Source organism: Capsicum annuum, chromosome 11 (genome assembly GCF_002878395.1).
Source record: "Capsicum annuum cultivar UCD-10X-F1 chromosome 11, UCD10Xv1.1, whole genome shotgun sequence".
Classification (NCBI taxonomy): Eukaryota; Viridiplantae; Streptophyta; class Magnoliopsida; order Solanales; family Solanaceae; genus Capsicum; species Capsicum annuum.
This window is the reverse complement of record NC_061121.1, coordinates 2,607,391-2,619,603: the sequence shown is the minus strand read 5'-3', so window position 1 is coordinate 2,619,603 and position 12,213 is coordinate 2,607,391. Positions and strand designations below refer to the sequence as shown.

General features: G+C 30.9%; 1 protein-coding gene across 1 annotated transcript; it reads left to right on the top strand.

Moving 5' to 3' along the window:
• The first annotated feature begins 10,279 nt into the window (after positions 1 to 10,279).
• On the top strand, positions 10,280 to 11,378 carry LOC107846930 (zinc finger protein GIS3). Its single transcript, XM_016691201.2, has one exon. The coding sequence runs from the start codon at positions 10,411 to 10,413 to the stop codon at positions 11,056 to 11,058; it is 648 nt and encodes a 215-aa protein (XP_016546687.1). The 5' UTR covers positions 10,280 to 10,410; the 3' UTR covers positions 11,059 to 11,378.
• The last annotated feature ends 835 nt before the right edge of the window (positions 11,379 to 12,213 follow it).

The following is a 12,213-nucleotide window of genomic DNA, read 5'->3' as shown; positions in this document are numbered from 1 at the left end:
TGGTTCCTAGATATATAATATTGTATCTCTCTTAGTCAAGACGGCGACAACAATAACATATCTGATGTAATATCATGAGTGAGATTTCAGAAGTGTGGCGTGTACACAACATTATCCTTATCTTGTATAGATAAAGGAGTTCTTTTCGATAAACCTCAGCTCAAGTATAGGGGACATCGTATTATATATATATGTGTGTGTACACTTTGGAAAGCACCATCTAAAGTTATATATATCTGTGTGTACACTTTGGAACGCACCATCTAAGGTTATCTGTGCCGTGGCGTGTATACAATATTATCCCTATTTTGTAAAGATAGAGAAGTTTTCGATAACCCTCAGCTCAAGTATAGAGGATATCATACTCTCTCTCTCTCTCTCTCTCTCTATATATATATATATATATATATAAATATAAAATCTTAGATTATTTATCCCACAACGTGTATACAATATTACCCCTATTTTGTAAAGATAGAGAAGCTATTTTCGATAATCCCCAGCTCAAGTATAGAGAACATCATACTATATATATATATATATATATAACATGTATCATACATATATAGTCACTATGAACTATAATGATTCTTTTTTATTTTGTCTCAATAAAAGCTTAACTTGAATGCTCATAGGACCATATTAATTAAAGTGTTTGGTACTTATGCCAATTATATATAAAAAAAATGGTTGCATTCATTGAATTTGGACTCGTATGGCACATCAAAATACCTCCAAATTAAACACTTCAAAAGTTGTTTGTTTATAATCAAATTAAAGCATATATTATGAAGGTATAAGCATATGATCATGTTGCAAAGTCCTCACATGTCGATTAAATGGTTCGATTTTCAATTTTCCAAAAGAGAAAAAAAGGGTACGGTTAAACCGAAAAATCGATTTATGTAGATAATATATATATTTTATTATATATATTCAGTACAAATATACAATAAACCCAAACTTATGCATAATGCAGTATGGTTATTTCATTTCATACATGTTGAGTTATTTATATTTGAGAATGGAAATCAGGTTTGGAAAAATAATTTTTCTAAAGAAATCATCAATTTTAAATGGCCAGTCATGACAATGAATGACTCACTACTTTAATCTTCAAAACCAAAATAAAATTTTGAAATAACCGAATCGAATTTGTATAAACCGAACCAAATCGAATTTATTTCGATTTGGTTACGATTGTCATTTTCATCAATCCAAAACCAAACAACTAAACTGATATTAAACAATCAAATCGAACAAATCGAATGCTCACCCGCAGACCAAACTTCTTTATTTTATTGATGATTTGACATTAAGGATATAGATACAAAGTATATATATACCAAAAAAGGAAAAACCATGAAACATTAAAAGAGTAACAAATAAGGCAACAAAAAAAGAAGAAGTTAAATTGGTGGGATCGATGTGGACACACACAAACATGTGGAGTGTTTGGACAAATAAAAATTAATTATTATTATTATTATTATTATTATTATTATTATATATTAGGATTAGGATACTTTAATAAATATAATTAATTAATTAATTAATTAAGCCCCAATACATGTGCAAAGGTCTCCCAACTAATATGTTTTTGTATTATATGTTGTGTTTATATGGTTCACGGGTCTTTCTATTATTGCTAAATTTATTTTTATATTTTTTATAAAGAAGATTTTGATGGAATTGCCATTAACTATATTAAATTAATTTATAGACACCTAAACTATAAACTAGATTAATTAATAATTAGTTTGTGTCATCAATTAAATAAAAAAAATTGTCACTTCACATGACTTAAAGCTAACTCCACCCAAACATATGGACCTTTATATGTTAAAAGAGTAGGTATATGTCAATTGGTATACATGGATATGATCATATTGATTGACTCATAACCAAAAATAAATTAAAAAAAAAAATTAGATATGAAATTTGTTATTAAATACTTTAAATAGGATTTCTTAGTAATTCAATCGCTAAATAGTTCATAGCTAACAAATAATAATATATCCAATGAATCCCATTAATATTAAGTAAAATCTGGGGAGGATAAAGTGTACGCAAATCGTATCATTACTTTAGCGGTAGAGAGGTTGTTTGCGATAGACAATTCATAGCTAACATGAATTTTTGATAATCTATATCTAATAAAATTTCGATAATCTGTCATTAAATAAGATTGGTGGCGATATTTTTGTTGTTTAGTGACAGAAGTTGTACGTCTCTTATTTTCAGGGGCGGAGCCACCTTATGGCTAGGGGATTCCGAACCCCCTTCGGCGAATTTTTTTATTATTTATACATGGTTAAAATTATTTTTATGTATATATAGTTGCTGTCTAACCCGATTTAACTAGTTTGTCTGCTTACTTCTTTCGATTTTAAACCCCTTTAGTGATAATTCTGACTCCGCCGCTGCTTATTTTCACTTCTTTGTACTTAAATAGATATGTCTAGGACATATCCAAAAGGGGATTGATATTACAACTTGTAAACAAACTCATTGGATTGATGGACTTATTATCTTTAATCTTTTCTAAATCCTTCCAAAGTAATTAATGGTTGCTTAAGGGAAACAAAGATAATTAGAAAGTTAATGAATAGACATCTTTGATATAACTTTTTTTTTTTTTGTTGTTGTTGAATTATGATGGATCATGTCTGAAATAATATAATGTTTAATATTAATAATTCACTTAATCACTTGTTATTGGTTAATTTTTTTGATAAACACAAGTTGGTGGGCCATAATCAAGATTTGGGAGATCTTAAGATGATAATAACAGCATAATTTTAATTATTAACAAGAAAAACATGATTAAGGTCTTCTTTAATTATAATTAATTAATATATTGAAATGGTGGAAGCCACGTACTATTAATTAACAATTAGGAAAAGAAATTAACACTTTGTTTAAGGACAGTTGTTGATGATTCAACAAGGAATTTGAATAAGTTGATTGGACAAGAATGCTATATATTAAAACCCTATGTGCTATTTAAATTCTAATTAAAAAGTACTTAGGCAAGGGGTGGGGGGTGGGGGTGCGGGTGGGGGTGGAGGGTCATGAGTTGAGGGTTATGTCGTAAAAGTCCTGTCCGGTGCACTAAAGCTCACACTATACGTGAAGTCCGAGGAAGGTGCCGAACCACAAATGTCTATTTTAGTATTGTTGAAAATTAAAGATTAAAACATCTAGTATCGCCTGAACTATGACCAAATTTGCTACGATACACTCCAACTTCACGGGGGCCTTATTACCCACTGAACTAACTTTTAGCGTATTTTTGTCATCATTTTTAGTTGATGTGACATCTTTTGTCAGCCTTTTTAGCTGACGTAACACCTTTGACAGGGGCAGAGCCAACCTTTCATTAGGGGGTTCGGGTTCATCCGAACCCCCTTCGACGGAAAAATATATCATTTATAAATGATTAAAATTATTTTTTATGCGGTTATAGTAGGTGTTGAACCCCCTTCGACTAAGTTTTCTTTGAATATTGAACCCCTTAGTTGAAATTCTGGCTCCGCCTCTGACCTTTGATGTGGATCCCATTTTATGTAATAAATGTGTCACATCAGCACAAAAGGATGACGAAATATGCTAAATTGAGTTCAGGGAGGTAATAGGACCCCTATAAAGTTGGAGTGTGTCGTAGCAACTTTGGTCATAGTTTCGAGGGTTATTGGATGCTGATCAAAAAAGTGGACATTTGTGTAAATCAGCAGAACCTTACAGGTCGATCGAATCCATCAAGTTCAAATCTTGAATCCGCTTTCGGTGAGACATGACCCTTCTCCAACTCTTGTCAAACACAATAAGTACAAGTAAGAAGTTTCAAGTTGTCTCCTTTGATAGAGTAGATTAATAGTGCTTTCTTTTCAAATATATAGGTGTGAAATTTTTCAAACCAAATTCTCAAATCATATCCAAAAAGTTCAACCAAAGTACTACACAACTAATAAAGTTTGCAAAAATGGACAATCACATCTTTTGGTAGTTGAAATTTCATATATATTTTCAATAGAATATTTTTCAGACATGATGGACTCAAATATAGTTTGATTAATTAGGGGTGTCTGCTAAAATGAATCTAGCCAAAATTTGGCAAAGATGACATGATTTAAAACTAAGTTTGATTGTCCTTTAATAATTAGTCTTTTTTTTTGTGTGGCTATGTTTTCAAACTAGAATAGCATTAGCCTTGTTATAATCATAGTAAATAGACAAAATGGTCCCTACATGATAGCTATTCTTTGTTGTTTTCTCATCCGATCCGATGTTGGTTACTCGCTTTGAAGTTTCGATTAATTTGAATCTCATTAAAAAAGAAAGCGTTTACTATTGGTATTTTTTTCCATAAAGACTCGAACCTGAACTTCTGATTGTAGAGGAAGCAATCTAATTATCTATCCCATTACAATCCTTGATGATACGGTACAAATACCTAAAACATATGGGAACATATGAGGGTCTATCGGAAACAACTTCTCTACTTCATCTGAGGTAGTGATATGGACTGCGTACACTTCATTCCCCCCTCCCCCTCCCCCGACGATGACCCTACTTTGTGAAAATACACTGGGTATGTTATTGTTGTTGATAATGTTAAAAAGAATTTGTGATATGAAGTTTTCTAAGAGAACTATATGTATCTGTCCATATAGTTAAAATAATAAATTATTAAATTTTAAAACCAAGCTTTTTGTTTTTCAAGTAAGATGCATGAATTTAAATGGTGCAAGTAACTACTTGTGTTTAGCCAAAAAAAAATGAAAAGCTAGCATACAAAACCCTAAAGTAAGTACAAACTATTAGTGTTTAACCACTTGTTTTATTTTCATAGATAGGTTACAAAAGTATCCAAAGTATTTCTCCAAAATATTTTTTGCTTAGTCATTTGTTGCAAAGTCCCAACAACTTATAGTGCTATAATTAAGTTTCAAATGTCTTTTTGAGTATGACTACTAAATTCCCAATTAATTAAGGGTCACTTCACTAATAAAATTTCTTTTATAAGTCATACCAATTTTCTTGAACCCCATAACAAGATCATTGTGGCCCAACCTTTGCTTTACTATATATTTCCTAACCTCTTTAATTATAGTGTTTGAGATTAGGGTTAGGACATATTTTGATTCAGAAAAATTAAACCAAACTTTAATTTTAGTTTTGATTTTTTGATTTTTCGGATAGGTTTCAATTTTAAATTTTAAAAATTCGGTTAAACGATTTAGTTTTCGACTTTTCAATATATTATAGTGGCGGAGCCAGAGTTTTTGTTAAGGGGGTTTAGAAGTAAACATACGAACTAATCAAACGGGTTCAACGTCTACTGTATATACATAAAAAATGATTTTAACTATATATAAATAATAAAATTTTTCGCCGAAGGGGGTTCGGCAAGTGTAGCTCAGCCCCTAATATATTATATTCAGTATAAATATATAATAAGTAACCCAAACTTATGCGTAATGCAGTTATGTATTATGTTAACTTATGGTTATTTCATTTCATTTCATACATGTTGAGTTATTTATATTTGGGAATGAAAATCATTCTTTTAAAGAATCATCAATTTTACATGGTCAGTTATAACAAAAAAAGGCTCACTACTTTAATTTTCAAAACAGAAATAAAAATTCAAAATAACCGAACCGAATTTGTAGAAACCAAAAATTCGATTTGGTTATGGTTTTCATTTTCGTCAATTTGAAAATCGAAAAAACCAAATCGATATTAAACAGCCAAATCGTATAAACCGAATACCCACCCCTATTTGAGACAGTTTATACGTATCCCAATAATTTCATCAGATGCGTCGTTATTTCTCATTAGTATCAAAAAATTTAAATTTTGAGATAGTTTCTCATCGTTATTTCGGATCGGTTTCAATTTTAAATTTTAAAAAATTGATAAAACAGTTTGATTTTTGACTTTTCAGAAAAAAATCGGTTGAATCAAAAAACCAAAAATGTAAATAATATATATATATGTATATTATATTTAGTATAAATATATAATAAGTAACCCAAACTTATGCGTAATGCAGTTTGGAAACCCAAAATTTGGCTCGTCGATCAGTAAAGGGATCTAATGGAAAAGTCGTCAGAGACGTTACTGATGAGCTAGATTTCGACTCATTCCATCGAAACTCAGCAATTTTCTTCGATATATCAAGTAATTTTATCCATCAAAACGTAGATAAATAAGAAGCAAGATTTGCATCTATTTTCTATTTTCTAACCTTATTAAGAGAAATAAGAGAAGAAAAGAAAGTGAAGATCATTGGATAATCCATATAGATGAAGCTATACATATTTAAAAATTATTATAGGCTATTAGTGTGTTGTTAAATATTTCTTAAGCTTCATCATGGGATCCTAATCTATTACTACTAAATCTAGAAGCAATAATTAATTTCATATTAACAAATCCTATATATAATCACCATTAGTTTAATTGACCCTACATTCATCATGCATGAACTTTTGCCTAGCTCCTTAATTAAATTAATTCATGGTTAAGTTGACTTTTAAATTTTATTTATATATGTAGATAGGTATCATTTAGTTATAACCTAAAAGAATAGCTAATTAAAGTTTTTATTACTAGGGAGAAAATGCATGTCTAAAGTCTATGGATATCAAATCATATCCTTGTTGTCTCTTAACAATTAGCATTTTATTAATTTAGTATCACAAACTAATTATGATTAATTATGATAAGTATCTAACGGTCGAAAAGATAAATTCAAATTATTAAATTCAACACATTATGTGGTGTATATCTAAAGTCTTATATTTTATATATAAGAAAATTCTAAGGTGGGACAGACGCGAATTCAGAATATAAACTTTATAAATTTTAGAATAATAATCTCAAGTGCTAGTATTAAGCTATGAATAACTCCCATTTGCTCCATACAAAATTTCATTTTTTTTTTAAATAATCAAAACAACGTCTAATTATAGGTAAAACAATTTTCTTCAACTTTTTTTTTTAAAGATTAATTTCAAATTAAATATATGCTAAAATGTAACTAGCTTTTCCAATATTTTCTGTCCAATCACCTACGTAATATATATTTTTAAATATAAATAAAAAATTTAAATTAAAATTACTGAATTTTGTCGATCTCGAATATATTCTAAGACTATATTTGCTCCTACGGGGTAAGGAGACATGTGGGACATATTTGGAGTTGTGGTGAGGACTTTGTTTAACTTGTAAGAGCATTTGATTGAACATTTATGAATATAAAAAATATTAAATCAAAGGAAGTTGAAGAATATTTGATATTATTTTAAGTGAAATTTAACTATATAATTATCTTTCTTTTTTTTTTTTTTTCTACTCTAAAGTCTCATGTAGTAGTTAGTAAGATTCGAATAGATCTCTTGTCCATACACAAAATCATAAACTAATGAAAATATAGACAAATAAAAAACTATATAATATAATTGATTTCATCGTCAATCACGCAAAATTCCTTAACTATATGATTCATCACCAACATGTAATGTGGGGTCCAAACTTGAACTTATAACACCTGAATTGTTAGTCCATTTTATTTTTATATTTTACGGGTTCAAGTCGTGGAAATAGCCTCTTGTAAAAATGCAAAGTAAAGTTACGTACAATAATTCTTTATTGGGGGGGGGGGGGTCGAAATTCGATGAAAACTAATACTATTTTTATATGGTTAAAAATATTTTTGATGTATATATAGTAGATGTTGAATCCCCTTTCAGCTAGTTCGTATGTTTACCTCTGAACCCCCTCAATGAAAATTTTGGTTCCGCTGTTGGTTCAGTCCTTCTCCGAACATCCTCCATTGTGTGAGCTTTAGTGCATGAGCTGCCTTGCCCTTGTTGTACCGATAAATAATTATTCGCTCTTGATTTTTCATCCTAACTGTGAAAAATTAGACTTGAAATACATATCGTTAAGTGACGAAGAGGAGAAAATATCTTTTATTTATTGATTTAATGTATACATTGAGTACAAATAAGTTTTTATCCCACTCAAACTATATATATATATGTGTATATCTTTTTTTTTTTTGGTTAATCGTGGTGTCTGGACCAGTTTATGCACACCTCAACTAATTCCACAAAATACCTGCCATCTCCCACCAGCAACACGTATCAGATAACTCTATCCACCAAAGCTACAACAATCTAATATTTTTTGTTATAATAAATGAAGATGTTGTCATTGCTTTTTGTAAAGTTTTCCACATGACTCATTGTCATCCCATAAGGAGGTTTATTTTGATTTCATTTTTCTATTTGCAACTTATGACTTCTTCAACTTGTTGAATATTTGACAATATTTCTAGAGAAAGATTTGATTATATAATTAGATCCATAAATAATCATATATGTGCATGAATCTAAGGTTAGATACTGTTCTTATGTAACCTTTGGGTAATTATTGACTTATCCTAAGTATTCCACGTATTAGTATTTCTTTTCTGAGTTTCTTATTCGGTGCTCGGTATTCGCAATAGAGCTCGATTAATCCGGATTTACACGTTACAAGGTCCATTTCTAAAGACGATACTCTCAGCATGACTTCTTTCATATGCGGAGCTCGCAGTTGCGGAGTCAGGATTACATACGAACTACCTGAAGGGATTTCAACATCTATTATATATACACAAAATATATCTTTAACCATGTAAAAATAATATAATTTTTCGTCGAAAGTGTTTGAATGAATTTTCTAAATGAAAGATTGCTCCGCCTCTAAAAGCTCGAACTCGAGATTTTCTTACTAAAGATGAAGTTCATGTTACTCAAGATCTCAATCATCCCACCGTAACTCACGTTAATTTCTACTTATTATTTCATACAAGTCTTGAAGTTCAGTTTAGTGTATATTGCATGCTTGGAACTACTAATTCTTTTTTTTTTTTTTTTTTTTTTTTGGCTTTTAATTTTTAACATCAAGTTCTATTTCCTGATTTGGACTTTTGGCCTGTGTACTCCCTCTGATTATGCTAATACAGCTGTTCAAATGAAACAAAAAAATCAAAGGACAATTTTGGAAAATGAATTTCATACAAATATATTTGGCATACAATATTTTGAGGGACCATATAAGACATTAGACTATAGACAGTTCTAGAGATATGATTTATTGAGAGATTGAACGTCTATAATATCATTATATATGATAATTTATTTGTTGAAATATTCAATTTGCGTCCACTTTAATGTATATTTTCCTTCATACGAAACACACTCATATACTCTTTGAATTTTTCATACGATTTTGGCAAACAAAACTACAATATACACTGCTAAAATAAGTGATCTAAATTTACAAAAAATAAAAATTGATAGTTCAACCACCCTACAAGACAAAATCTAAATCCTCAAGTAAACAAAAAAACAACAAATGAATTATTGACACTTCCTTTCCACCCTAAAAAAAAAGTATGTTCTAGATATTTGAGGTTCTAGTTGTTTACATTCTACATTAATTAATTCAATGTACTGATTTAGACTAATTACGATTCACATCGAGTAGATTTACTATGAAAGTAAAGAGCTCGTGTCCCTTATTCAAAAGTTCTTTATTTTCTTGAAAGATATAAACTGTAGAACTCATCACACTCTTTACTGATATAGAAAAGAATCTGATTGATATAATGTTTTGCCGCAGTCCAAATCTTTGACATGTGCATTCGCTTTGGCTCAATAGATCTCACAAATTTGTCTCTTTGAATACGTTATCATTAAATTTCAAAAGCGCGCATATCATATGTACTTAATTTACATTTGTCTCCATTCCAATGTATGATTTTAACATAAGTACCTAACATGTTATATGCATCCTAATCTTTAGAATTTTGACACTCATTCTATTAATTCGATCTCCCTCATTAATTAATGTATCTTCTGTCATGAGTATCATATGTGTATGCATTTACACATAATATTTATTATAATTCAATGAATACAAGATACGAATATTTCAAAATATCTATATTTATTTCTATTTCATGATTATTACAATTTACAACATCAAAGATTATATAAATATTTTAGCAATGAATTGGGTCCCCAATTTAGTCCTCTTAGTTTGTTGGTGTTCCTAAACTTCATACTTTCTTTCTTCTCTTTGCAATGTCCGCAAATGTATAATAATCTATTTCTCTCTCTTACTTTATACGGAGCAATAAATTATTCTCTTTGCTAAGTTAAAATATTATAACCCTTCCAATTTTTTTTTTTATATAAATATAACCTATACATGCATTCATTTCCCTAACGCCTTCTCCTTTGTTTCAAAATTCTCTACATTTTTTTTTGGTCTCACTTTCTCTTTCATTAATCTCATACACTTACAAGTCGCAAACACACATATATTAAAACAACTATAGTCTATATGGCGGAATTGGAGTTTCGCGCAGGTACTAATACTAGCGGACGATTAAAATTGTTTGGTTTTAACGTGATTGAGGATCAGGAACAAGAGGTTGAGTCTACGAAAACGTCATCAGGATCACCAGAATCCGGTGATATGCCGACGATCGATGGCCGGAAATATGAGTGTCAATATTGCACTAGGGAATTTGCAAATTCACAAGCTCTAGGTGGACATCAAAATGCTCATAAAAAAGAAAGGCAACAATTGAAACGTGCCCAAATTCAAGCTAGTAGAAATGCATACATGAGGAACCCTATTATCTCCGCCTTCGCTCCGCCCTCTCACCTCCTTGCTCCACCGGGTACCCTAGTGTACCCGACAACTGGGGCGGCGTCTACTCCATCGTGGGTTTATGTACCACGTGGGACGCCGCCCTTCCACGTGTCACATGGAGGGAGGGGCGTAGCGAACTTTCACTACACCAGTGGTATGGCGGAGCCAAACTTAGTAAGTGTTGGGCCTCAACATGTCAAGGCCCATGGTGGTCGAGTTGATGGAAGTAATGGGCCATCATTGAATAGGTTGTCTAGAACGGATTTTGGGCCCAATTTTGATGATGCTTTTGGGTTGGATTTACATCTTAGCCTGGCACCCGCCGGGTCATAGAAATAACGTTTACTGGCCGCTCTTCTATCCCATCTTTGAAAAATAGTCATTTCAAGACTTTTCGATTCTGTCTTTGAAAAGTGGCTAGAGTTTTAAATTTCACAGGTGAAATTCCCATACGATATTTCAATTGTAAGGATTGAAAAGTGGCTATTTGTGAATTTATGTCGGTTCGCGACTTCGCTTGGATATAATCCATAGGAGAGTAGAATTAATTTATCCTACAATTGGGATCTTGTACATGTTCATATTATTTATTTAGTTTTTTTTTGTCACTCAGAAAAAGAAATTCATTATGTGCAATTGCTTATTTTATTTGATTTTGTGTTCAATCCCCCCCCCCTCCCCCCCTCCCCCCCTTTTTTTTGGGTTGAATGTTTTCAATATCAACTACATGAAACGTGTGAGGTGAAAGTCTCATATACTGCTTTGAATGAGAGAAAGAAGTGTGGAACCCTTTTTTCGACTATGACTCTCCCACTCCAGGATACTATGACGGTCTTACAAAGGAATTTATCACTAAATACGAAATATTTAACAATTTTGTGACGGTCAGTTCTCATAAGGCTGTTGGTATTGTTAAATGCTTCGATTTTATTAATCGATCTTCTGCTATAATTATTTTTTTTTGACATGGTCATTTGCAAACACGTGGCGTATTTTGACAAGAGAAGACATTCCTCAAAGCCGTATAAGTGGCAGAAGAATGTATAGTAGAAAGAAAGACATTAAATTGAATGAATATAGAAATACACTAATTAATGAGCATGGTTAATTTATTAAATACTATTACATCTTAAAAGATCTCTTAACCAACTTAGTTGTTTTTGCATGACATGTTATGCATGTGTATGTTCATGTATTTAAGTATCTACTTTAATGATTTGTTCTATATAATAACCCAAGAAGCATATTATATTTGTCTTTTTTATATTTGGAAATCCGCAACTTCTACTCTTCGGGTCGGGTGAGTACTGGATACATTCGTTCTTGTACAATAGCTTGCCAATTATACATGAGATATAAACTGCACAGGGCAAGTACAGTACGACAAGCTCTGCCGAAAAGGCGTAGACAAAATTAGGGATATATCAAAAGATAGTTTTTTTGATAAGAATTAAGGACCAAAGTCTAGTTTATCAAAAATTGAAGGAT

What these genes read in the sequence shown, in the direction of transcription:
- LOC107846930 (XM_016691201.2), top strand. Translation starts at nt 10,411, where the DNA reads ATGGCGGAATTGGAGTTTCGCGCAGGTACTAATACTAGCGGACGATTA.